At 42.0% G+C, this 27,656-nt stretch overlaps 2 protein-coding genes across 2 annotated transcripts; one reads left to right on the top strand and one right to left on the bottom strand.

The window, feature by feature from the left end:
* Nucleotides 1-225: 225 nt before the first annotated feature.
* EIF2AK1 (eukaryotic translation initiation factor 2 alpha kinase 1) lies at nt 226-26,410 on the bottom strand. The gene is made up of 15 exons (XM_087878547.1): nt 26,131-26,410; nt 20,122-20,280; nt 18,775-18,911; nt 17,199-17,230; nt 16,250-16,349; nt 14,699-14,779; nt 13,578-13,675; nt 12,860-12,919; nt 12,408-12,699; nt 11,054-11,162; nt 10,775-10,881; nt 2,937-3,057; nt 2,761-2,840; nt 1,311-1,544; nt 226-434 (listed from the first exon to the last, which is right to left on the bottom strand). The coding sequence occupies exons 1-15, from the start codon at nt 26,246-26,248 to the stop codon at nt 303-305; spliced, it is 1,860 nt and encodes a 619-aa protein (XP_087734673.1). The 5' UTR covers nt 26,249-26,410; the 3' UTR covers nt 226-302.
* Nucleotides 3,977-9,044, top strand: ANKRD61 (ankyrin repeat domain 61). The gene is made up of 3 exons (XM_034438794.3): nt 3,977-4,242; nt 6,274-6,326; nt 7,982-9,044. The coding sequence occupies exons 1-3, from the start codon at nt 4,099-4,101 to the stop codon at nt 9,000-9,002; spliced, it is 1,218 nt and encodes a 405-aa protein (XP_034294685.2). The 5' UTR covers nt 3,977-4,098; the 3' UTR covers nt 9,003-9,044.
* Nucleotides 26,411-27,656: the final 1,246 nt, after the last annotated feature.

The raw sequence follows: 27,656 nt of genomic DNA, 5'->3' as shown, positions 1-27,656 counted from the left end.
ACCAGGAGGTTTTCCTTCTCTGATGGTTTTCTCCCAGCTTTCCTAACTGCTCCCATCCAAGAGTTAACAAGCCCAATCCTGATTTGCTTCTTTGGGATTAACCAAGATTGTCTGATCTGGCTACCTGCTGTAACCACAGCATTACTGTTAAAATGTTGGAAACTATAAAGGATTTCAGGATTGCTTATCTGTGATTTCTACTCAGTTCAAATGAGAAACATGCTCTTATAGATTTAGATGATTTTATATAAAAAAAATAAGACATGTTAAAAGTAACACAACGACAAATATTTTTGGTTCGCTTAAACAGGAGAGCCGAGTGGCTTGATTCTGTCTCTTTCCTCCCTCTCTTGTAACAGGACTTTAATTTTTTCTTTAAGAAGCTTGATTTCTTCTTCTTGCTTCATCACTTTCTGCTGAAGAGCACAAATGACCTAAATAAAAGAAAGCAGACAATTATTGCCTCCATTCCATATAGAGTAATGCTAGCACAGGAAGTGAACCAACCAGATTGGAGAGGATCACTCTTCTACATGGATGATCACTTCCTTTTTTAAAATTAAGAATAGCCGTCTTAATTTTATTTAAATTATATTCCTTTTTCCCCCTCCTCTATTGTGGTTGTTAAACAACACAGGAGAAATGATATTCAAAATCAGGGGCTATTTATCTGGCTCGTTGTCATAAATTATGACAATTATGGGCTAATTGTAATAATCTGGGCTCATCTTAAATTATAATCCATCGTATAATTTAATTATGGGCTAATTTGTCTTACAGTCAAATTATGATATTCAGGCTTTAACAGAATAAGAGAGTTGGAAGGGACTTTGGAGATTTTTCTAGTCCAAACCCCACCCTCCACCCATAAGGCAATGCCCCCCATGCACGCTCCGCCAGTTTCCGGACTTCTGGTAGGGTCATTTTTCACCCTCCCAGAGCTTCCGCGTGAGCCCTGTACTTACCTGGCATCCAAAATGGGCCGCGTGGAGACTCCCGGGACGGGAGGGGTGGCATGGGAATATGCGCACGTCTCCCGCATGCGCGCCAACGACCCAAAAAGCAGCTGGCTGGTGGGAGGCACGCGCACATGCGCAGTGGAGCTGATCTAGGGCAATAGCTCATGGGCCCGCAGAAATGGCTTCGCGTGCCACTTTGGGCTCGCGTGCCATAGGTTTGCCATCCCGGCCTTATACCATTTCAGACAAACGATTGTCCAATCTTTTCTTAAAACCCTCCACTGTTTATGATACTCTGCGATAAATGCATGATAATTTGGATAATCAGGATCAGATCTGGCCAAGGCTTACATTTGCTGAATTATGGAAGAGTTCACTTTCCAGCAGCTGAAGGGCTGTCGGTCTACGCGAGGATGCGTCGCTGGTCAGCAGCTTCACGTATCTGGCCTGTATTGGCCACTTCCCACAAAAAGTGAGCGGGAGGCTGCCCCGTCTTAAGCCCATCAGAACTTTTGTCCTCTCCATTTCGGTTCCAAATGGCTGGAAGAGTTCAAACAGGATGACGCCCAAACTGTACATATCCGACTAGGGAGATAAGAAATGTTCAGGATCAGAAAACTTTTTTTTCATATTTTAATACATCTTTTTATTATTCCTGCCTCTTAGAATCAATGCGGGGATGTGCGCTATATAGCAACAGCTATGGAGTGATATATACCGTGTTTCCCCAAAAATAAGACCCTGCCTTATATTTTTTTGAACCCTGAAATAAGCGCTTGGCCTTATTGCCATGCGCTCAAAAGCCTGATTGGGTTTATTAACAGAGGAGGTCTTATTTTGGGGGGGAGCAGGATATATATATATATATATATATGTATATATATGTATATATATATGTATATGTATATGATAGATATATGAAGTGACATAATAGGGACGCAGTGGCTCAGTGGCTAAGACGCTGAGCTTGTCAATCAAAAGGTTGGCAGTTCAGCGGTTCGAATCCCTAGTGCCGCGTGACGGGGTGAGCTCCCGTGACTTGTCCCGGCTTCTGCCAATTTAGCAGTTCGAAAGCAGGTAAAAAATGCAAGTAGAAAAATAGGGACCATCTTTGGTGGGAAGGTAACAGTGTTCCGTGCGTCTTTGGCGTTGAGTCATGCCGGCCACGTGACCACGGATACGTCTTTGGACAGTGCTGGCTCTTCGGCTTTGAAATGGAGATGAGCACCGCCTCCTAGAGTCAGGAACAACTAGCACATATGTGCGAGGGGAACCTTTACCTTTACCTTTATGGAGTGATTCTTGCTAGGGAGGAAAATTTTAGCAAAAGCAGTGATGTGAGCCAGAAACTTTTCCAGGGTTGATACTTTGAGCCAGCTTGGCAATTTCAAAGCTGTACTTTTTTTGCTTTCTAAGTGAGAAGCCCAAAAAACTGGGATCAGACTTGTTCCCAGGGCGCGCTCAATCTCCCTCTAAGCAAGGCCACCAGACTTCTAAGGTACAATAAAATCACTGTCATTTTGTAAGGCGCTGCAGAGTTTGAAGTCCCCTGATTTAGTGCAATATAAAAAAAATGCAAATAATTTTTCTGCGGACCACCAAAATTTTCTCACGGACCATCAGTGGTCCATGGACCACCAGTTGGTGACCGCTGGTTTAGAAAGGGCTGTAAAGCACTATGCAGCACTATAGAAGTGCTATTTCTTAATACGTCTTTGACATCTGAAAGACGGAATTTCACCGCTGAGGTCCCGTTTCAAAAAAAAAAAGCTCGTTAGATTGGAGATTGGGACGTTTGTACCTTGAAATCATAATGAGAGCCTTGAAGTTGTTCAGGTGAAGCATACAGACAAGTGCCCACTCCAGAGGTATGGATGAACGCTGTACCAAAATAGAGGGAACATTAGCATGTTTTTTTAAAAAAAATCAAGCATTGCAAATCAATAACCAAAGTACTGTTAAGAGTGGAATAATTACCATAATTATTCTCTGCACTGAGCAGTTGGGTTGTATCTTCCTCTATAATGTCTCTACAGGCTAACCCAAAGTCCCCTATTTTCACGTGATGGTTAGGTCCTTGGAGAAAGATATTCCGGGGCTGTGAAAACAAAACCAATGAACTGATGATGCTACCTAGTTGGGTCACGAAACGTCTGCAAGAAAACAAGCAAGCTCAGAGACCCCCCCCAAGGACCCCTCACTTCAACCCCGAGCTACAAATATCCTCCTTTATTGGTACAAAACAGGGTTTCTGAATGCATTCCAGAAATTTCAAATCACATTTCAATTAACACTTGGTTATCAGAGCTTTCGATTAAATGAAAGTGTTGAAATAGAGCCGACGAGATTCAGATTGTGAGCACCGAGTAGGGCCGTGATGGCGAACCTATGCACACGTGCCACAGGTGGCACGCAGAGCCATATCGGTGGGCACACAAGATTATTGAGCTTTTCAACCCCCGGTAGGCCAACCATGGATAAATCCAAGAAAAGATTCAGAAGAAAACAGAATGCTTAATTCAACTACATATGCTAGTTTTATGGCCGCTCAAGAAATAGTCAGGCACCGGAAGGATTTTGTGGCTCCCGGTGTTTTCTTTTCTGTGGGAAACGGGTCCAAATGACTCTTTTTTTTTTTAAAAAAAATTTGATTTATATGCCGCCCTTCTCCGAAGACTCAGGGCGGCTTACAATGTGCTCAGCAATAGCCTTCATCCTTTTGTATATTTATACAAAGTCAGCTTATTGCCCCCACAAACTGGGTCCTCATTTCACCTACATAATTTATTATCCGGGGAGGTCTTATTTTCGGAGAAACGCGTTACTAGAGAAGGCTTTCAGGGAGGGTCAGACCTAGCTCTTTGCTGTTTACGTAGAGTCCAGGCTAATTCCTCACTTGACCCCTGCTCCGATGGCTGCTCTCCAACAGGTGGAGATGTACGCCTGATCTGAACATGACATCTTTGTAGAGGCCATTAACCTTCTCTGCTGGCCTGCAACCTTTTAAACCAATGAGATCACCTCTTAACTGGTTCCAGAACCGAGCATCAGAGTCACAAAGGAACAATGGCTCAAACGGAAGGTTCCCAAATGCGTTTCCGCCACGCTCAAAACTACCCATTTTGTTCCTCCCCTTGACATGGGTAATTTGATAAGACGTCCCCGCAAATGGGAAAGCGAATCGACGGACAAAAAATTAATTGACGCCATCATGACCAACAACACATCGATGCTCCAGGAGTTACTGCCGTCCCATTCAGTTTACCAAACGGTTATCTGCCAGGTGAGCGATATTATCTGCTCAATCTAAAAGACTTAAAAAAAAAAAGAATTGAAAATGTAAGAATGCAGGTCGTCCTCGGTTTACGACGACAACGGAGCCCCGCGTTTCTGTTGCCAAGCGAAACATGGGTTAAGTGCGTTTTTCTCCCATGTTTTTCAACCTTTCTTGCCACGGTTGTTAAGCGAGTAACAAGGTTGTTAAGTGAATCTGGCTTCCCCATTGGTTTTGCTTGCAAAAAGATCGCAAAAGGAGATCACGTGACACCCACAGAACACTGCAACTGTCACAAATACGAGTCAGTTGCCAAGTGGTCCGAATTTTGATCACCTGACCCTGGCGGTAAAACGGTCCCCGTTTTTCGGTGCAGTTGTAACTTCAATTGGTCACTAAATGAACCGTTGTAAATCAAAGACTACCTGTACATAGAATTTTATGTAGCCTGTCCAAAGCCAGTCCTTCTGAAAAGACGCTTAATTCAGAATTACAGCATTTCATTCCCTTAGAGAAGATAAAGATATAAAAGGAATGAAAATTCAAAAGGAAGAATACAAATTGCAAGCATTCGCAGATGACCTGGTTTTTATTCTTGAAGATCCATTAGAATCAGCAATGAAATTGATAGACAAGATAGGAGAATATGGAAAAGCAGCAGGTTTGAAAATAAAGACAAAATGAAGTTTTTGACAAAAAAATATGTTAATAAAACAAAAAGAACTGGCGGAAGCACTGAAGATGCAGATCACAAATAAGCTTAAGTATTTGGGGATATACCTGACAGCAAGATGTAGTACACTTAAAGAGAATAATTACAATAAACTCAAACAACAGATAGTGACAGACTTGGCAAAGTGGGAAAATTTACAACTATCATTAATAGGGAGAATATCAACGATTAAGATGAATATATTTACCTAGAATTCTATATTTGTTCCAGACAATTCCAATTAGGCTGGGGAAAGAATATTTTGAGGATTTAAATAAAATAGCGTTGAAATACATTTGGCAGGGTAAAAAAACCGAGAATAAAACTAAAATTGTTGCAAGATGCTAGAATACGAAGAAGATTTGGCTTGCCTAATTGAGAATTATACTACCAAGCGACAAGTTTGACGTGGATCAAGGAGCATTTCATTCCAAAGGGTCTTTAAATGTGATTTTTTTTTTTGATCTGAACATTTTGACAAGCAGCAGAATGACTGTACAACCTGATGCGTATCTAATTAAAACTAAGTTCCCTTGATCAACGTTTAGAATTTAAAGTTAAATGGGACTTAATTCTTAATTCTAATTCACAAGTTTATGAGATGAGGCTGTCATTTTATACGCTGCCCAGAGTCATTTTTACTGAGACAGGCGGCTCTATAAATTTCACTATTTGTGATAATTAAAATCTTACAAATACATTTGGATTAAGCCCTCAGTGAAAAAGTGACCTGTTCTTTGGTCAATCCTTCTGATAGTTACTATAATGCAGATTATAGAATATTTTAGCAGGCTTCCCACAGAAATCTGACACTTTCAAAACAACCAGCAAAATGTGTTAACAATTAAAACTTTCTGCAATCACTTTCTGGACACCTAAAATGTTAGCCGATGTTCAGGTCAGATTCAAAGAATAAGCTACTTCTTAAGACAGTACCGCGTTTCCCTGAAAATAAGACCACCTCCAAAAATAAGCCCTCCCCGAAAATATTTAAACGGAGTCCCCGCCATTTCCTCTGTTTAGGGTTAGGGGGGACAGAGCTGGAAATCAGGTAAGACGGCAAGAGGAGCCCCGTCTTGCTCCACGCGCCCCAAAATAATAAGACCTCCCCAAAGATAAGGCCAAGTGCTTATTTCGGAGTTCAAAAATAATATAAGACAGGGTCTTATTTTCGGGGAAACACGGTAGAGCAAAACATACGATAAATTATAAATAGTCTGCAGATGCTCTTGATTTAACTAAACCACATTAAATATGATAGATTGCACCACTAGCTTACATGTTGCCAATTATGACTTTTGTATTTTTTTTCTCCCCAACTGTCCAAGGAAAAAGGGAGATTTGGGCAAGACAATACACAAAATGGAGATCCTGAAAAGAGGTAATGTTTTGCCAAATGTCTGAAGTTATAATACGGGATTTGGGAAATGCTTAACGGCAAGAACTGTGACACACAAAGAATTAGGACCACGCTTTAAATTCCAGCCAATCTGATTTATTGCTCGCGCTTATTTGAGGTAGTCCTCCACTTACGACCACAACGGAGTCCAAAATTTCTGTTGCTAAGTGGAACACTTATTAAGTGAATTTTGCCCCATTTTGTTGTGGCCCGTCTGCGGAACGCTGACTGAAGCAATTTGTAGGGAACAACTTTAGTTCACTCTCCTTCGTGTCTGGATTCTCTGCAAATTGCTTCTGGGCTTTCTGCCAACCATAGTAAGATTACGATTATTTATTCTTTGGATTCTTGTAGGCCGTTAAGAAAGTTAATTAACAGCCTTTGTTTGAAAAAGACTGATTTAATTTAGAAAACTAAGGTTTGTACAGACTTTGTGTGTGCTGCATTCTTTGGGGTCCGTAGCTGGGGCAGAACACATTTTAACGACCTTTCTTGACACAGCTGTTAAGCGAATCATTGCAGTTGTTAAGTGAGTCACACAGTTGTTAAGTGAATCTGGCTTCCCCACTGACTTTGCTTGTCAGAAGGTCGCAAAAGGGAATCGCATGAGCCTTTGGATGCTTGGCAACTGGTTTGTATTGATGACGGTTCCGTGTTGAGCCTTCAACACGGAACCGTCATCAATACAAACCAGTTGCCAAGCATCCGAATTTTGGTCACATGACCACGGGGATGCTGCAACGGTCGTTAAGTGTGAAAAACAGTCACGAGTCACTTTTTTTCAGTGCCGTTGTAACTTTGCTCACTAAATGGACAGTTGTAAATTGAGGACTACCTGTACACAAGAATCTTATCAAACGAATGGTCAGCACGCTGGCACTATCATGTTTCCCCGCCCAAAATATGACCTACTCAGAAAGTAAGTCCTAGCTTGATTTTTACACGTGCCAAATATAAGCCCTACCACCAAAATAAGCCCCAATTAAGACCCCACCTACTCCAGGGTACATGGGTAAAAATTAAGCTAGGGTGAGGATGGAGCGGTGGAGCTACCCTAACCCGGATCCAGAGCTCTATTATTGGCTGTAGAGGCCTTCAGGAAAGTCTTGCCAGCTGCAGAAGAAATGGGCCGAGGTGTGCGAGGCCCGGCTGAAACTATCCAAAGCCAAAGAATTTCCTGAAGGCCTCTGACAGCAAAAATGGAGGCCGAGGGCGACGCACACAAGTGAGACATCCCCCCCACCCACCCCCCCAAAAATAAGACCTGGTGTCTTTTTTGTGGCAAAAAAATATAATACAGGGTCTTATTTTTGGGGAAATACGGTAGAAACAGAGTCAATGGAATTCAACGGACTGGTCTTAGACCGTTTGTGGGAATGTAATGATTCTAGGCTGATTCCTCTCTTGACTCCACCCCTGGACTCTACTTGTCCTTTTCCTAGAAAGAACCCTTTAACACTGCTGAGCCAAGCTGCTTAGCAGTGAAGGACCAAAGAATGAAAAGTCATCTTCGGTTGGTTGGCTGGAGTTGATGTCATCAGAGATATCTAGACAGCACTGTGTCGTTTGCTCCCGGTATATATTCCATTAGAGAGAAAAAGAACTTGCAAATATTTATTTTATCCCTGCCCATTTAGCCCCCCAAAAGCAGAATGCTGCACGGAGAACCGCCACAGAGCAGAAGAAAGGAATGACAGCAAGCAGCTCCCCATCAAATCGAAGAAGAGCCTCAAGGCCACGCCCAGTGACGTGGCTGGCCACCACGATCACCATCCTCTCCATCTGGCTATAACCAACGGGTGTCATCACCTTATCCCCGACCTGCTGAAGCGGGGGGCAAGAATAGACGACAGGACAAAAGCCGGCCAAACCGCTCTTCACCTCGCTTCCAAAACCCTCAACCAAGAAGCCGTTCAGATGTTACTCCGCTGTGGGGCCAAGGTAAACTCCACCACTCCGATGACCCAAGAGACCCCGCTCCATCTGGCCGTCCACACCTTGTCCTGCAAGGCCGGCATTGTCCTAGCGGCCGACGGGAAGTGTGTGGAGCTTCTGCTAATGAACGGAGCCGACGTTTGCGTGAAAGACTGGAAAGGCCAGGAAGCCCTCCACCACGCTTGCCGAAATGGCCGGGAAGACATTATTAACCTCCTCCTCAATTATGGGGCGGACGTGAACGCCTTAACGTTGCAAGCGGAGTCGTGCCTTTTCCTGTTCCTGGAAAAAGCCACCAATCTCAAGAAGGCCAACGTTCTCTGGAAGCTGCTGAGCCTATCCTACCCTCTGAAGCTCACCAACTCTGAGGATCGTCTACCCCGACTGCTGGATGACCCCTACTGGGAGCCACTGAAGGACATACTCCTCCAAGTGTCTTCACAAGTGTGGTCCTTACAGGACATTTGCAAATTCAACATCCGGAAGGTCTACAGAGGAAACGCGAGATACTGGCTCAAAGAGGCGATGCCCATCGAACTGTGGGACTCTATCTACACGAGCCAAGAGTTTTCGTACGCCTCGAAAATCGTCGAAAGGATTTTTGACGGTGGGCGCCGCCAGTCCGAAGTAAGGGAAAGGCCCTGGGATGCCAGCCTCCTCCTCCTCTTTCTCCTTAGCGTGATTCCTGCGCTGTGGCAGGGCCCGCTTTTCCTGGGACACTAAGGTGTTGGGTCAAAAAGTAAAATAAAATTGAAAGTCTTTTAAGCTTCGTGTTCCGAGTCAATCCTCACAGACGTTGCTTTCGATGGGGGGGGGGGAGGGCTTCACCTGTTGGAATATTTAGAGAAGAAAAACGGTGTGTGTGTGTGTGTGTGTGTGTGTTTCTGCGTTTGGAGATGTGTAACAGATGTGCACCTTCCGAGATGGGTAAAATGAGGATGTACTGTTGGGGGCGATAGGCTGACTTTGTAAACCGCTTAGAAAGGGCTGTAAACCACTAACTATAGAGTGGTATGTAAGTCTAAGTGTTATTGCTCTTCCTTCCTTCCTTCCTTCCTTCCTTCCTTCCTTCCTTCCTTCCTTCCTTCCTTCCTTCCTTCCTTCCTTCCTTCCTTCCTCCCTTCCCTTCCCTTCCCTTCCCTTCCCTTCCCTTCCCTTCCCTTCCCTTCTACCCATCCATCCATCCATCCATCCATCCATGGTGCACAGTGGTTAGAATGCAGTATTGCAGGCTGACTCTGCCCACAGCCAGGAGTTTGATCCTGAGAGGCTCAAGGTTGACTCAAGCCTTCCATCCTTCTGAGGTGGGTAAAATGAGGATGCAGATTATCGAGGGCAATGATTCACCCTAACACATTAGACATTAGTAAAATGGTAAAATATAACGAAATTTTGGATAACGGGAGAAGATTAAAATCCAACCTAGAATTAAAGGAGCAGGGAATAATTATAGATTGGTGGCTTTATCTCCAGCTATAATCGAGATACAAAAAAGATTTAGAGGAATTTGGATTTGAACCGAAGTTAACACAACTAGACAAATTATTAACAGGCCCGGAAGAGAAATTACTATCTAAAATATATAATTATTTATTAAATTTTGATTTGGAAAAGGAAATTGTAAAGGGGCCAATGATAGCTTGGGCTAAAAATGTGGGACATAATATTGAGTTAGAAGATTGGGAAAAAATTTAGAAGAAAAATTATACATTAACAAAATCCACCGCATATAAAGAAAATCAGTATAAAATGTTCTATCGCTGGCACTTAGCCCCAACAAGACTTGCAAAAATATATCCCAATCTAAACCTTAACTGCTGGAAATGTAAAAAAAGCACAAGGTACCTTTTTTCATGTATGGTGGCTTTGCCCAGAAATCACAAAATACTGAATTAAAATACAAAAATGATTAAATGAAATTACACATTGCCAAATAGAATTGAAGCCTGAACTGTTTCTTCTGGGGATCATTAAGGAAAAATATCCTAAAAGGATTAAATATTTTATCATACATATTACTACAGCAGCAAGAATTGGTGCTGGAAAATGTCCACTACACAAACAGATTGTGTAATAATCCGGAAAATTTTTGAGTGTGCAGAAATGGACAAACTTATTATAGAATTAAATAACAAGGAAGACTTGGAATATTACTCAACCTGGGAAAACTGGTATCAATGGATAGAAAATAAAAATAGGAAACATATAGATCAAAATAAGACGTAAATTGTGTTTACATGTATTTGATCAAGAAGGAATATCTGAGAATATATGAATAGAGTTAAGATTTGTGTACTGTTGGAACGACGTTGAATTGTATAACTATCATGGACGTATTTTTGTTACAGATGTATTTGTATTAGTATTTTAATATTTTAAATTTTAGTAAAGGTTTTTTGAAATTTTTTTTTTAAAAATAAACTAAATAAAAGGGGTTTTATCAGGACGAGGAGTTGGCTTTGTGCTTGTGGGAAGCCTAAGTCAATTTTACTTACTTTAATGTCCCGGTGCATGACTCCATTCATGTGGATATAGTACACTCCTTCTAGCAGCTCCTGGAAAATCTTTAAGGTCCAGTGTTTCTCGATGTGATGATAAGGATCTTTAAAAACATTAAAAAATTAAAAATAAAACAGTTTTGCATGTGCACTGCTGAAATGTCTTTATAACAGCTCGTTCGTGAGTCTTGTTTAAATAGCGTTGATTTTTTTTTTTTTTAAAAGCAAGGAAGCATCTTTTCCAGGAGATTTGCTTTTAAGGCTTTTAAGACTTACTAGTGGCATCTGTTGCTCTCAGGCATTTGTCATTTCTTGCTGCAATCCAGTCACACAAGGAGGTTTCGCACAGTTGCATTTGTATGTGAAGCATCAGGTGATATTCGGTCTAAGAAGGAAAGAGGGAGGGTTTTTTTTTTCAATGGGCCACTAGAAAGGTGTATAATACTATAGCAAACTTATGAAAGGTCAGGCGGTTACAAGGAGAGATGTCAAACTCGATTTCATTGAGGGCCGCATCAGGGTTTTGTTTGACCTTGGGGGGCTGGGAGGCAGGGGCTGGCGAGGGTGGGCATGGCCAGCCCGACGGCATTTGTGTCGGGGGCACCTGTGGTGGCCCGAGAGCTCTGCCAGCAAAAACAGGTGTCAGGGTTCCAAGTAACACCCCCAACGAAAGAAGACTCCGAGGCTAGAAGTTCCTCAAAATTCCATTTTATGAGAGGTCATATTGGCACATCTGGGAAAACCCGAATCTGAAAGCTTCCAGGTTTTCCCCACCCATAGAAAAGTCCAAGTCCCTTCCCCTGCACCCACATGTCCATCACATGGTCCAATCAATGCACCCTCCCAACTGGAGATGCCTCCCAGTCACGCCACTCCAGGTGCAGGGCAAGATGTCCTTGATTCTCTGAGAAAGGAATGTTATTATGACTACATATCTCCCCTGCTCCATACAATCCTCCCTCCCAGTTTCCCACAGTAGTAAATGTGGCAGACCTGAAGATCCAATGCAAAAGATGGCTCCCAGGCCTGACAACAGGCTCCCGAGCTCTGTTTTCGGCTGGGACGGTCTCCTGCAATCCTCTGCCAGCAAAAACAGAGCTCGGGAGGGCCATATGCAGCCCTTCCGAGCTCCGTTTTCACTGGCAGAGGCACTGCGGGTTGGTCCTTCGCTGTTCTCAGGGCAGCCCTGCAGGCCAGATCTAAGCACCCCGCAGGCCAGATCCAGCGCCCGGGCCTTGAGTTTGACACTCCTGGGTTACAGGTTGTCCTTGACTTACATACGTGCTAGTCGTTCCTGACTCTAGGGGGCGGTACTCATCTCCGTTTCAAAGCCGAAGAGCCGGCGCTGTCCGAAGACGTCTCCGTGATAATGTGGCCGGCATGACTCAATGCCAAAGGCGCACGGAACGCTGTTCCCTTCCCGCCAATGGTGGTCCCTATTTTTCTACTTGCATTTTTTTACGTGTTTTCGAACTGCTAGGTTGGCAGAAGCTGGGACAAGTCATGGGAGCTCACCCCGTTACGCGGCACTAAGGATTCGAACCGCTGAACTGCCAACCTTTCGATCGACAAGCTCAGCGTCTTAGCCACTGAGCCATAATTAACACCCATGAGACAAATTTGTATTTACCATACAAGGCTGGGGTGAAGATATCTCCTTTTCTGAGTCTTCATCCCTACAAGAATCGTTCGCATTGGTGTGGTCCCCATTTTCATCGCAGCGACGTAACAGCGAGGCCCGGTTTCCGTTGTCCCTCAAGTCGTTGCTCGTGTCACTGTCACTGCTGCTGCCGTATGTCCCAGAAGGAAGCGTGCAAGAATTCCCTTCATTTCTGTTAGAATTTCTGCTGAAAGAATCCTCTGGAGTCGGATTGGCAAAGATGATGGAACTGTCTTCCATTTCTTGAATGCAACTCTGGTCCCTGCAAAAGAATAATAATAATAATTCCAGAATCAGGGCAGGGAAGGCAACTGTACACCCCTTCAGGGTCCCTTCCCCCCCCACAAAAAATAATTTATTAAAAAGAATTTGTTTTTTAAAAAATGAGGCAGGTTTCTTTTGTGGAGTCTTAGAAGACGTACTTAGAATTTTCTGCCTCCGAAGACATTTTGAGAGATGGAAGATCCAAGACTAAGCCACCTGTAATGAAGAAACAGGACACTTTATAATAAAGACAATTTTATAACCCTGGGTTCATACGAGACGGACAAAATTGGATTTTACTGTTGTTGTGGGCGATTTATATGTGAGCGGCCCACTCGAGACAGCGAGAGAGATGGCTTATACATTTAATCAATAAAATTGAGTAAAAGGTAAAGGTAAAGGTTCTCCTCACACATATGTGCTAGTCGTTCCCGACTCTAGGGGGCGGTGCTCATCTCCATTTCAAAGCCGAAGAGCCAGCGCTGTCGAAAGACGTCTCTGTGGTCATGTGGCTGGCATGATTAAACGCCAAAGGCGCATAGAACGCTGTGACCTTCCCACCAAAGGGGGTCTCTATTTTTCTACTTGCATTTTTTTACGTGCTTTCGAACTGCTAGGTTGGCAGAAGCTGGGACAAGTAATGGGAGCTCGCCCCATTACGTGGCACTAGGGATTCGAACCGCTGAACTGCCGACCTTTCAATCAACAAGCTCAGTGTCTTAGCCCCTGAGACACAGCGTCTCTTAAAATTGAGTGGGTGGGATGAAGCTCACAAATTATAAACTGCTGCAAATTGTTCAATCAGGCAGATGAGACCAGTGGTATAGATACAGGATGGACAGACGGACAAACAAACAAATAAATAAATGCTCCCCTTTTGGACATGCTGGTTGAACATGTTCCATCCAAGCCGTGTGGTAACCTACAATGTTAGGATGCTGCAGCTGAGCCAAGACTTTCACTTCCCGTAGGACCTACAGAAAGATCAGAGAGAACTTATTACACCTGGTATGGCCAGATAAGCCGCTCTTTCCCAAGATGTCCGTAGAGTTTCCAGAAATGGAACTAAGGGCGACTTTCACCTTTGCCCTTGCCTGCCGCCAGAAATCAAGGAACCAAGGCCGTTCGTGTGAAGACAGTTTGTTGCCTGCTAATGCTCTCTACAAGAATCTGAACTACTAACAGCCAAAGCGAAATGATAAAAAGAGTCAACGAAATTCAAGGTGGGCCAGAATTCAAGGTGGGGGTCAAGGGTTACAAAACTGATGAGGTGCTTGACCCCTCCCTTGGGGTCTGCCTGGTCATCTCCTATGTCACCAAAAAATGTCCCCAAAGTGCTTTTTCAAGAGGCAACTGGACATCCTTTGTTTTTCTTCGAAGAAGTTTCGCTTCTCATCCAAGAAGCTTCTTCAGCTTCTTGGATGAGAAGCGAAACGCCTTCGAAGAAAAACAAAGGAAGTCCAGTTGCCTCTGGAAAAAGCACCTTTGGGATAACTGTGACCTGGATGAATGGAGAATTTCCATAGTCGCCATAAGATGGAATGTCCGCTATAAGGGCACTGCAAGCCCAAGGGCACCCCTTGAAAAACTCTGCATCCCCAAGCAAATGGTTTGAGTTGGGGGATGGGAAAGACTCCTGAAAAGCTGGGCGACTTCTCCTTCTAACTGCCCCACCCATCGCCATTGTATTGGGAGTACAAGCAAGAAATAGTGGGCGGGGTTCGTCGGCAGGAAGTGCCAAAGTCAAAAGTGGGTGGGGCTCCCGACTTCCTGTTTATTTTTCTCTCTCTCTTTCTTTCTCCATTCTTCATGCCGGAAATACAGGACTTTTTGGGTTAGCAGATGTTTGAAGCAAGGCAATAAAACAGCCAAGTTTCTGCTTGCAAATTCACAGTTTTCCTTTAACATGAAACATCGACTAACCCCCGGAGCCGGGAACCGTGACGCATGTCTTTGACACAACACACCCTCCAGCCAACATAAAAACAAGTCCATACCTTCATGCAATCGTGTTTGGTGGCCTTCTTAATCAGGATTTTTTTAATCGCGTAGAATTGACCGTCGAGTTTGTTTCTGACCTGAAAGGAGATCAATAAGGCGGAGGGATGTAAAGTAAATTAAGAACGGAGGAGGACACGAGCATCCATTTTTGCAAAAATAATAACGATTTAAAAATGAATGCAGACCCTGGGATTCCACAAAGGTGCAGTAAGGGTGGGACATAAATGAAACAAATAAATAAATAACACCCGCCCGATTCAGAATATGAGCCTTGGGTGGGCAAATAGGGAAAAAGACCACCTGTGTATCGTGACATCATTGCCCAAACACTACAAATTTGGTAATTCAGCAAATCCAACAATCGCCGTTTTTTTGTTTTTTTTTTTACAAACATATCGTGTAAATAGTGTGGCACTTGAATGTCTTACATTTTAGTACAACTAAAACAATATTCTTCACATTTAGTACAGTTGACAATCCTATATAGTTTTAATAATAAATATAACAGTGGCATAATTAAAAATTAGAAAGGGGATAAACAATGGGAGATTATAATGTAATATAAATGTGTGCATTACTATTAGAACTATGTAAGTTCTAATATTCTTTTCTTTCTTTCTTTCATGTCTGGTGGCTTTGCCCAAAAATTAAGAAATATTGGATAAAAATAAAAATTTGGATATCAGAAATAATTGTGGAGGATATTGAGTTAGAATCAGAATTTTTTTTGTTAGGAATGCTTAAACAAAACGTTAGAAAGGAAAAAAAGTACCTAATATTACATATAATTACGGCAGCTAGGTTAGCCCTAGCACAAGTCTGGAAAAGAGATCAATTGCCAATGGAGCAGCAAATAATTGAAAAAATTTACACATGTGCAGAAATGGATAGACTAACGTTGAAATTGAAAGATAAGGACTCACAGTATTTTAAGATATGAGACAGTTGGTATGAGTGGATAAACCAATGGAAAAGAAGGTAAAGACAAAATTTAGTAAGAAATTAAAAGTAATAATTATACACCGTCATTAAGGAAAAAAAGGAAAATAAATTTTTGTATATATGTGTACTTATATACATTATATATACTTTGTTGTTTGTTGATACTGTTGATCGTATTTTAAGGTTGTGAATGTTTTATACAACTTTATTTTTTTTAAATCTAATAGTTTGTTTTTTAAAACCAAAAAAAAAAAAAAGAACTATGTAAGTCTGTTAAATACAATAAATATGATTATTAATACTTTATTCGTAGTAAAAGGAGTGACATTTAGAATATGGAAATGGGCATAAAGATGATGTATTGAAATATCGAATGATCAAATAACGAAAGATTATAATTCAACAGAATATGTGTATTATTATTAAAACAATCTGTTGTCTTAAGAGCATGTTCTTGCATCGTATTCTATAATACGAATAAAATCTTAAGATATATGGAAAGGCCTGCCATGATTTCTACCCACCCCCACCAATGAGCCTTCCATTTGATTATAAGCAATGCTAATGTGGTTGGTTTTAGTTATAAATCAGTCAGCTATAAGTACCTTATATACTGTTCCGTACCCTCCTTTCCCGAGCCTCGAAATCTCATCAAATTCATTGACGTAACGGGATGTCTGTGCTTCAAAGAGGATTTCGTTCTCCCTGGTTTTTAAAAGAGTGTATTAATACGGAACCATAAGGAAGGCTGAGCGTCAAAGAATTGAGGCCTTTGAACTCTGGTGCTGGAGAAGACTCCTGAGAGTCCCTTGGACTGAAAGGTGATCAAACCGGTCAATCCTAGAGGAGATTAACCCTGACTGCTCCTTAGAAGGCCAGATCCTGAAGAGGAGACTCAAATACTTTGGCCACCTAATGAGAAGGAAGGACTCCCTGGAGAAGAGCCTAATGCAGGAAAAGATGGAGGGCAAAAGAAGAAGGGGACGGCAGAGAACGAGGTGGCTGGATGGAGTCACTGAAGCAGTCAGCGTGAGCTTAAATGGACTCCAGGGGATGGTAGAGGGCAGGAATGCCTGGAGGAACGTGGTCCATGGGTCAGACACGACTTCGTGACTAACAACAACAATAAATTAATATGGGGTTGTTATAAAAAAAAATGAAATGTTCCACTGTAGCACTCTATCTTTCACGGATAGATGAGCGAAGTGTGGAAATAGAAATGAGACATCGATGTAGAAAAATATCCAGATTGTTGGCAGCCTACCAAGGATCAAACTACTGATTTATATCCTGCGTTAGGTGCACTTCAGCTTTTACAATCCAGACATGGAAAAATTCTCATTCAGAACAGAAACCAACTGCCTCTTCTTGCGATGCCCAAGAACTTTTTACGGCACATGACTTACGGTTCCAAACGTGACATTAATCTGAATTTGATTTCTGCAATGCAGGGACTCCAGAAGCTGATGCTAAAGCCATTTTAAAGTCAACATGTTCAATAAAATGCAGTAGGTAGCTGGTTTAAACATTACTCCTGGAGCTTTGAACACGTACCTGTTTTTGTAGGAATCGCCATGACCAAAGTCCTACAGAGAAATGAAAGAAACGCTGCGATCAGTAACAAATGCACAATCAAGAAACAAAGATTGGATTTGTGAAAATAAAACGGAAAAACCAAGACAGCAAAAATCGGCAGTCTTTAAAGCACAAATGTCAACTGTAGTTGTCCTGACCTAAAGGCTTCCTTAGAAAGTATAAAGCACGGTCCCGCAAAACCCCTTTTATTTATACGACTGTAAATTACTTTCATTTACAGTCCGCAAGGCTTGATAAACAGTCTTTCAGAGGAAGGTTATCAACACCCATCCATCTCACGTGGAATGCTGCCAGAGAGCTACTTTCCAGATGCAGGGCAAGGCCAAACTTGACACAGAGTCACAAACAGAAGTTTTAACTCTTGAATCGGCCACATGAACTAATTGCTTCCTGCAAAAGCTCACATCCCGTTTGTTCCTCTTTTATGTCTTATGGGAGGGGCCAATCATCTCCAAGCCTTACTCCCAAGTCGACCCTGCTTCCTTAATTGTTCTTGTTGTCTGGCAGCTCTGTGCATGCGCACGCTGGGAACAGGCTCACACTGTTGTTCTGCCTCGCTGATGTCAGACTCCGGAGGCTGCACATAACTATCAGATGGCCTTGGCCCCCTCTCTGCCTCTGACGCAGAGCCCTCATCTGAGCTTTCCCCAGCCCCCAGGACTGGCCCAAGTTCCTCCCCAACTTCCTCATTGTCCAAATCTGCTGCCACCTCTGCCGGCTGCCGATGGGCCAAAACAGTAGTTGAGCATGATAGCCAAACAAACTGGAATATGTAATGGTGGTTGTTAGGAAATGATTATTACCTAACTCGTTGGGTTGGCAAAATATAAACCATCATTATAGCTTTAAGACTGCTGTATTGCTGTATTGCATCATACTGTGTCCTGATTGGTTAGCTCTGTAGCCAATGTCCTTAAGAGGGAGCTAGAAACATGGTTTGTTTATCTTTGTTGATCTTTACTGCTCTTTGCTGTGTTTTGCTGTTTGCAAGTGCAGAAGAACTGTTAATGTGTATGACTATGACGACTGGTAAGAAGACTTTGTTATTGGATTATCCGTGGACTATTGTTTTACTATCTACTGCTTTATATGTGTATGACCTGGACTGTTTATTGGACTGTGCCTTATTACTATTTCCTGAAAGTAAACACAACTCAGTGTATCTGTGTGTTGGCTGTGTTTATTCCTAACTTCTCTCAATCGCTTTCATAGGCACACCCTTGCTACTCAAGGGTTGCTCTGCTTAATTCCTTAACAGTGGTTTTCAATCCCTTTGCCCTCCTTCAGCAAAATAAGATGCCTCAGTGATTTAAAAAAAAAAAAAAACAACCCACAAAAATACTTCACCAGAGCCATAGCATAGAACTGGCCAAGCGTCCTCATTTTGCACAAGGATTAAAAGAGACAATCTAAACTCCCAAATATTCTAGCATGCTTTTAATGGTCCTGCCAGGAAGGAGGGAGGGAGGGAGGGAGGGAGGGAGAGAGAGAGAGAGAGAGAGAGAGAGAGAGAGAGAGAGAGAGATGGAATTACCTCATTGTGTATTTGCTTGTTGGCTGCTTTCATTAGTTCGGTAATGGCTCGATTATGCTGCAGTCGCAAACTGCTGAATTCTTCACAGACGGCGAAATCGGAAAGCAAGCCCATCTGAGTAAATGTTTTACAGAGCACTGTATTGGGGGTGGGGAAGTGGGGGGGAAACAAGACCCATTTGAAAATAAACCGAACACTCTTCAACCCTTGTCTTCATTATGTTTTTATGGCCTCCCCTCGGCTTCAATTGCTTTTATTTCATTTAAATTATGTTTGTGGGTCCCAGAGGGTGGATTTTGGATTAATAAAAAGTTAAGTTATTAATACAACTAACAGTTATAATAAAACTAGCCTTGTCCAGCTCTCCAAATGAAAAAACCCAGTAAAATACAGCAGCTCCAAAGCATCGGGAGATAAATAAAGAGCAACAAGAGGGAAAACAGGAGAAACGAATGTTAAGCTTTCCTATAAGTCTATAAATGGTGAGGCCACTTGTGTATAAGAGAGCAAACCCTTCTAGCACTGATGAGGTTATCTAGATAGGTAATGAAACATCTCCAAGGACACAATCAAGCTTAGAGAGCACCAAGGACCCCACAGTCCTCCTTCACCACCTCCTCCTTCTTCCTCCCCTCTGCAAACCCCATTCCCACCTAGCACTGATGATGTTACCTAACTGGGTCATGAAACATCTGCAAGAGAATAACCAAGCTCAGAGAGCACCAAGGACTCCACAGTTCAACCCTGAGCTACAAATATTATCTTCTATTGGTGAGGGAGGGAGGAAGGAAGGGAAGGAGGGAGGAGAGGAAGGGAGGAAGGAAGGGAAGGACGGAGGAGAGGAAGGGAGGGAGGGAGGGAGGAGAGAGGGAAGGGAGGAGAGAGGGAAGGAAGGGAGGAGAGGGAGGGAGGGAAGGAAAGAGAGGGAGGGAGGAGAGGAAGGAGGGGAGGAGAGAGGGAAGGAAGGGAGGAGAGAGGGAGGGAGGGAGGGAAGGAGAGGGAGGAAGGAAGGAAGGAAGGAGAGGGAGGAAGGAAGGAAGGAGGGAAGGAAGAACAAAATAATACAGTCCCACCCACTGGATGTCCCAATGACATCACTGGCCAGACCCTCAATAGCGCTGTGGGCCGGACAAATGGCAAACATATCCGCGGGGCTAAAAAAGCTGCCATTTTAATATTTAAATACAAACAAAACGCATCTTGAATGTGTTAATTTTCTACCTATTGAACCCGTTGGTTGAATTTAACAAAATCGAGCTCAAAAGAATGCTGTTCTTTGGTTGCTACTCTTTGGGAAGCCAACAATCCCAAACTCCTCCATAAAATCAATTCAAACCCTTCACTAACACTGAAACAATCGTCTCGAACGTGTCGGATCTTGAGCGTAGACATGGCAAAGGTGCTCCAGCAGAGAAACTAGCAGGAGCTGATTGGCGAAGGAGGACTTGATGTTCATTAATTTCTGGGAACCGTTTGCACCCCGAAATTCGGCAGGCCAGTCAGAATCTGAAAAAAAAAGAACAAAAGGGGAAACCTGTTTTACATCTTCAGTGCTCTGAAAATAAGATTTAAAGGAGTTTCAAAGACATGGTACAGGGGTGAAATGCTACCAGTTCACACCGGTTCGGGCAAACCATTAGTAAAAAAAACCGAACCAGTATTTCCGACGATCAGCTGTGCCACGCGATTTAGATTTGCTAGCAAGCAGGAAATCCTGCTTTCTAGCGAATCTAAATTACGCGGCACAGCTGTTCCCCCCCCTCGCTGTGGCACTTACCTTCAAATGGCTCCTTTTTCTGTGCGAAGTGCGCATTTTGTGCGCACTACACATGCGCACTGCACATGCAGCCAAGGTCGAGAACTTTTAAGACCTGTGGACTTCAACTCCCACAAGTCTGGAATTCTGGGAGTTGAAGTCCATAGGTCTTAAAAATTGCCAAGGTTGGACAACCCCCCGTTTCAACAGTGTTTAAGAACCCAGATGCCTTCAAAGGCCATTTCGCTTCCTTCCACTTTCTTTCTGGAACTTTTTTTCTGGAACAGATGGAAACGGTGCAGAGCGAAGCAATTATCCATTATTTATCTCTCCCTCCTATTTATGCCGTGGAATATCCATGCTGCAATGCTGTTTTATAGCCCTGTGAAGCTGCAGGATCCGTGCTCATAAGAGAAATGCTTGCTTTTCATGACAAATGGGATGTAATAAAGATGCCATCCACTTCTAAGGCTGAGTCGCTTTATAAAAGCCCGTATAGAAGAAGCAATCATCCCCAGAATTATTATACCGACTATTTATTAGTCGTACATATACTGTTATATGGACAAAGTGCTGTTACTCGTTTATAAAAAGCTTCACAGCTCTTTCTGCCTATTTGCTTTATATTTATGGCACGAGCTACGGTGGTTATTAAGATTTCAAAGAACAAAAACGCAAAAGAAAAATATAAATTAACGCGTAGGATAATTTCGCCAAGTTTATCCCTGTGCAAATAGCTACACTGATTCTACTTCAGAGAGTTAACACTATAGCTGGAAATTCATGTGCATTCATGAATGCACACCAATAGTGCTGTGAAAAAAAAAATACCGACATATCTATGCTAAAGCATTTGATAAGTGATTTCTCTTCAAACTGTGGAATTCCAACTCCTATTAATTTACATGCAGCTTAGCCTTATGCTTATCTTAGGATAAATCAATTCTAAACACTCCGAAAGATTGATTTCAAACCGGAGTTGTTTCTTCTAGGAATAATTGATAAGAAAACGGAGAAAAGTCTGTACTGCATAACATTGCATATACTAACGGCAGCTAGAATTACTCTGGCACAAATGTGGAAACAGATTAACACACCGCCTGAAGAAATAGTAATCAAAAAGTTCCTCGAATGTGCTGAAATGGATAAAATGACAATGGAGATTAAAGAAAGAGTTGATTCGGACGACTATAAAGTGTGGAATAGATTCTATGTGTGGCTAGAAAATAGAAATCCAAAAAAGAAATAAGGATGTAAATTGAAATTCGATTAATTGGAATCTAAGAGTATTGAATGCTGGTAAGGATAAAATACTATGTTAATAAATAGGATGTAAGTCAGAGGTGGGTTTCAGCAGGTTCTGACCGGTTCTGGAGAACCGGTAGCGGAAATTTTGAGTAGTTCGGAGAACCGGTAGTAAAATTGTGACTGGCCCCGCCCCCATTTATTCTCTGCCTCCCAAGTCCCAGCTGATATGGAGGAAATGGAGATTTTACAGTATCCTTCCCCTGCCACGCCCACCAAGCCATGCCACGCCCACAGAACCGGTAGTAAAAAAAATTGAAACCCACCACTGATGTAAGCATATATAACAATTTTGTTTACAAGAATGCTTAATATGGTTATACAAGAATAAGAGAATAATTAGGAAGATTGAATTTAAAAGCAAAGATAATTGTCCATGCAGAAAGTTGTAAAATATTATATAATACTGTTACTTATGTTCTGTATTTTACTGTTTGGTGTATGTGTGTGTTCCCCCCCCCTTTTTTCTTCTTTTTTAATTTTTTTGTCTTTTTCTATTATGTTTTTGGTTTTAAACATGTAAAATATTCAATAAAAACTAATTAAAAAAAAAGAAATCAATTCTAAATGGGAAATAGTTTAATCAGAGGTGGTATTCAGCCGGTTTGGCCAATCCGGTAGCCGAGATTCAGCATAGCTTGATTAGCACAAGGGGAAAAAAAAATCTGCTCCCAGCAATCTACCTCCTTGCAGCAAGCAGCAGAGCCCTGCGCAAAACAGCTGAGAGCAAATCAGCTGAGAGTCAGGAGGCCGATCCAATCAACTCGTGCTAAGTAAACTGTGCTGAAGCTGAAAGGAGCTGTTTCTTCTTGCTGCTTGCTTGCAAGGAGGTAAATTGCTGGGAGGCAGAGGCCAAAAGGTGGGGGCCAGTGGGTGGGCGGGGTTACATTCGGTGTATAAGATGCACCTAAATTTTCACCCCCTTTTGGGGGGGGGGGAAGGTGCGTTTTATACTCTGAAAAATACAGTAGGCACATTTTTGAGGCTGGGCGCATGCACGGAAGGCACGCATAACAGCAACGCATGCCCATAAGGCTGGGCACATGTGCTGAAGGCACACATGAATGGGGCGAACCACATACGCGCCTGCATATCCGTGAAGCGAGCGTGCACGCACGCGGCAAACGAGTGGTAACGAAACGTGAAACCCACCGCTGAGCTTAATGCTGATTTTCTTCATCCCTTTCAAATCAATCAATGCGCTAAAACGTTTGTGCGATTTACACCTGACTACAGAATTTATTTTGGAGGCCTCTAAACACTTGTGCAGCATGTGTGCAGCAGACTCGATTTTTAAAGGAACGTCATTCAGAGTTGCAACGATCCGGGTTTGCAACTGAAGCCACAAAGAGGACGTCTGATGCAAGGAGATTGCAAACAGAGTCACAAGACCCATTCAGAGAAATGATGAAACAGCTCCTTTCGCTTATCAGCCTCAAGATAAAGATGTGAGATCAATAAGGTAATAGTTCAGTCATTCGATACCCTTCAGCATTTCGACCGTTGTACAAAACACTGTGGTACAAAAACCTCATTTTCAAACAAAGGCAAGCAAGGAAAAATAAAGAGTGGCAACAGAATTACATGGAAAGTAGCTATTTAACTGAAAATACACAACTTTAAAATACCTCTTCCTTCTTTATCAAGGAAGATCCCGCCCCCCCCAAGCAGAACCAAAGGAACATTAAGTTACATCTCATCCTGAATTTTAAATCTTTGCCCAAAAACCCAGAACTCAGAAAAATGCAAGATATCTTATTTTCCTTGTGGGAGGTTTATTTTAAAAAAAAAAATACAGCTTCAAAAAGCATCATCTTTCCAGTGCAGAGTTGTCAATCTGCACAGTCAACAAAATAAACTCTTAAATTCATTTTATAGAGGAAATAAATACAGGTAATCCTCAATTTACGGTCACAATCGAGCCTGGAATTATCACCATAAGTTACTGCAGTCCTTAAGTGGGTCGCCAGGTGACTGGGCCTGATTTTCCGACTTTTTTTTTGCAGCTGTCGTTAAGCGAACGCTGCAGTTGTTAAACAAATCAATTTTACCCAATGGGCGTTTTTTTTTTTTTTTGCAACTGGAAGATGATGCCAGAAACCAGCAAAAAAAACAAACAAACAAAAAAAACATTGAAAATCATGGCGTAAATCAAGAACTACCTGTAGATGTAACAAATAAAAAAAATAAGCTCTCTTTGACTGTTCTTCTCCGTGCATTAGGAGCAATGCCTGAAAATGTAGAAAACTAGCATGTTCGTTTTTCTAGTTTTTCTAGATGCAGGTTTCCTTTTCTGTTCAATCATATCTGATTTGCAAAAACTGCCTGGACAGGTTCCGGCAAATACTTTCCAGCGAAATAAGCATTCAGACAGAAATTGAACAATTGAGGGAGAATTTTTTTTTTTACTTTGTTTCTTAGTGGATTAGGGCGCTGAGGTGAACTCTACTGCAAACCTATTCCCTGCTCAGGGGGATGCTGCTAAGTCTGTTTTGCAAATGTGGAGGTGAGTGGAGGAAACCAAATCCAAAGGAGCTTTCTTATTAGCGACTGCAAGTAGTAATTTGCCCTTCATTATGCCTCATTTGCCTTCATCTTCCTCTCCATCCACTTTGTAACCTCCTCTTGTTAAATATTAAATTATAACAGGCCGCCCTGCAGGGGCCTTTGTCTACCGCAATTCACTGAACAAAAACACAGGAGAGAAAGATATTGTATACGTAGGTCATTAAAGAGCCAACTTTTTATACAAGCCCCCATTACAATCCCCAGTTGTGTATAAAATGAACTACACATGTACACATACCTCTCTTTCTAAAATAATCAATTTATGCACACCCCATTTACAATTCCCAGTAGTATACATGATAATTCAGGGATGCACAAATATATATACATAAGAGACCCTAGATTATTCTCTTTCTCTCTCCCCCCCCTCTCTTTCTCTGTCTCTCCTCCCCTCTGTATGTGTAAGAGTATACACATAAACACAAAAATACACATTATCTGTCTCTCTCACACATATAGTACTGTGCATTTATATAAATAAAATAAACATCTAAAATAAACATCTTTTTGTATGCACTCCCACGCGTAACAATCCCCAGTTGCATATAAAATAATCTAGGGAAGAATAGAGATAGATAGATAGATAGATAGATAGATAGATAGATAGATAGATAGATAGATAGATACTGATTGACTGACATGACAGATGGTAGAGAGATAGAAATACAGATAGGTATAGGCAGACATAGATAAAAAGAGAGAGGAGAGAGAGGGAGATTAGATAGAGAGATGATAGAGAGATACAGATAGGTATAGGCAGATGATAGATAAAAAGAGGAGAGAGATTAGATAGGTAGGTAGGTAGGTAGGTAGGTAGGTAGGTAGGTAGGTAGGTAGATAGATAGATAGATAGATAGATAGATAGATAGATAGATAGATAGATAGATAGATAGATAGATGACAGATAGACAGACAGACAGACAGACAGACAGATGATAGAGAGATACAGATAGGTATAGGTCAGGAATCTCCAAACTTGGCAATTTTAAGACTTGTGGAAGTCAACTCCCAGAATTCCCCAGCCAGTTCACAAGTCTTAAAGTTGCCAACTTTGGGGACCCCTGGTATAGGCAGACGATAGATAAAAAGAGAGAGGAGAGAGATAGATAGATAGAGAGATAGATAGATGATAGATAGATAGATGATAGATTGATAGATGATAGATAAATAGCTAGATGATAGCTAGATGATTGTAGATAGCTAGATGATATATAGCTAGATGATAGCTAGATGATGGATGATAGAGAGATAGATGATAAAGAGATGATAGAGAGAGAATGATAGATAGATGATAGATAGATGATAGATAAAAGATAGATCGATCGATAGATAGATAGATAGATAGATAGAGAGATGATAGAGAGAGAGAGATGATAGAGAGATAGGTATAGGCAGAGGATAGATAAAAAGGTAGATAGGTAAGTAGGTAGAAGAAATAGATGAGAGAGAGATAGAAATACAGATAGATATTTAGGCAGATATAATTAAAAAGACAGAGGTAAATAAATACTGTGTACCTCTGTGTGTATAAATAAGACAACCTAGATTATTCTGTATACAGACACACACACACACCCCGCACCCCAGCCCAGATGCACCCCCACCGCCCTCCCTCCCCCCCAAATCACCCTCTTTCCCTCCTTACCACCGATACACGTGTACACACCTCCCCACGTAATACACCCCCCCCCCCCGCCAACCCCAGCCCTGTTTTCTTCCCCGCGCACCGTCGAAAGGCGGCTCGGCTCCGGCCTCCTCCTCCTCCTCCTCTTCCTCGGGGAAGTCGAAGACAACCCGCGGCCTCCCAGCCCCGCCGACCCTGAAGACGGCCTTCCTTCGCCACATGGCCGCGCTCCGCCAGGCCTCCGCCGTCGCTGCTCGGCGTGCTCGCCGGCCTGCCCTGCTTCGTCTTCGTCCCGCCCGCCCGGCTGGCTCGACGACGCCCCCTTGCTTGGCCGGCCCGCACGTCAGGCCGCCACTACAGTGCCCATGGTTCCCGGCCGGAGGGCTGAGGGGGGCGAATCCGGAGGGCGTGGATGGTTGGGGAAGGGGGTGGCAGGCCGCCCAATAGAAGGGGTTACTGTTTATTTTATTTTTTAACTGATTTTATTATTTATTGTTATTATTATTCTTTTATTCATTAACCATTATTATTAACCATTATTGTTAAACATTATTATTATTATTAATCTCTTTTATTCATTAAACATGAAACTCAGTCAACTGAACATTTAAAAATGTATCGTAAGTATTGACTGGTGCTAATGGTTGATACGGGTTGCTGCCATCGGCGTCCCAGGTATCAAATTATTATTATTATTAATCTTTTATTCATTAAATATTATTATTAAACATTATTATTATTACTCTATTCATTAAACATGAAACTCAAGTCAACTGAACATTTAAAAATGTATCGTAAGTATCATTGACTGGTGCTAATGGTTGATACGGGTTGCTGCCAGCATCCTAGGTGTCAAATTATTATTATTATTAATCTTATTCATTAAATATTATTATTACTCTCTTTTACTCATTAAACACAAAACTCAGTCAACTGAACATTTAAAAATGTATCGTAAGTATCATTGACTGGTGCTAATGGTTGATACGGGTTGCTGCCAGCATCCTAGGTGTCAAATTATTTTTATTATTAATCTTTTATTCATTAAATATTATTATTACTCTCTTTTACTCATTAAACACGAAACTCAGTCAACTGAACATTTAAAAATGTATCGTAAGTATCATTGACTGGTGCTAATGGTTGATACGGGTTGCTGCCAGCATTCTAGGTATCAAATTATTATTATTAATCTTTTATTCATTAAACATTATTATTACTCTCTTTTATTCATTAAACATGAAGCTCAAGTCAACTGAACATTTAAAAATGTATCGTAAGTATCATTGACTGGTGCTAATGGTTGATACGGGTTGCTGCCAGCATCCTAGGTATCAAATTATTATTATTATTGACTTGATCATAATTAGGGTTATCAAATTTATGATGACACAAATGGTCACACAGTCAGCTTCATCAATGGGGGGGACAGTCCCTTGTCTGAAATGGGATAGGGTCTCCTGGTTGGGCAGGGGGCTGGATTAGAAGACCTCCATGGTCCCTTCCAGCTGTATTCTGATTGATTGATTGATTCTCTTCTTTTGGAGAATATTAGGTAGTCCTTGATTTACAACAGTTTGTATAGTGACCATTTGAAGTTACAACAGCACTTTAAAAAACTGACTTATG

This window comes from Pantherophis guttatus, chromosome 14 (assembly GCF_059756535.1).
Source record: "Pantherophis guttatus breed Tessera chromosome 14, ASM5975653v1, whole genome shotgun sequence".
Lineage (NCBI taxonomy): Eukaryota > Metazoa > Chordata > Lepidosauria > Squamata > Colubridae > Pantherophis > Pantherophis guttatus.
Note: the sequence above shows the minus strand (reverse complement) of the source record. Positions and strands in the feature narration are given on the sequence as shown.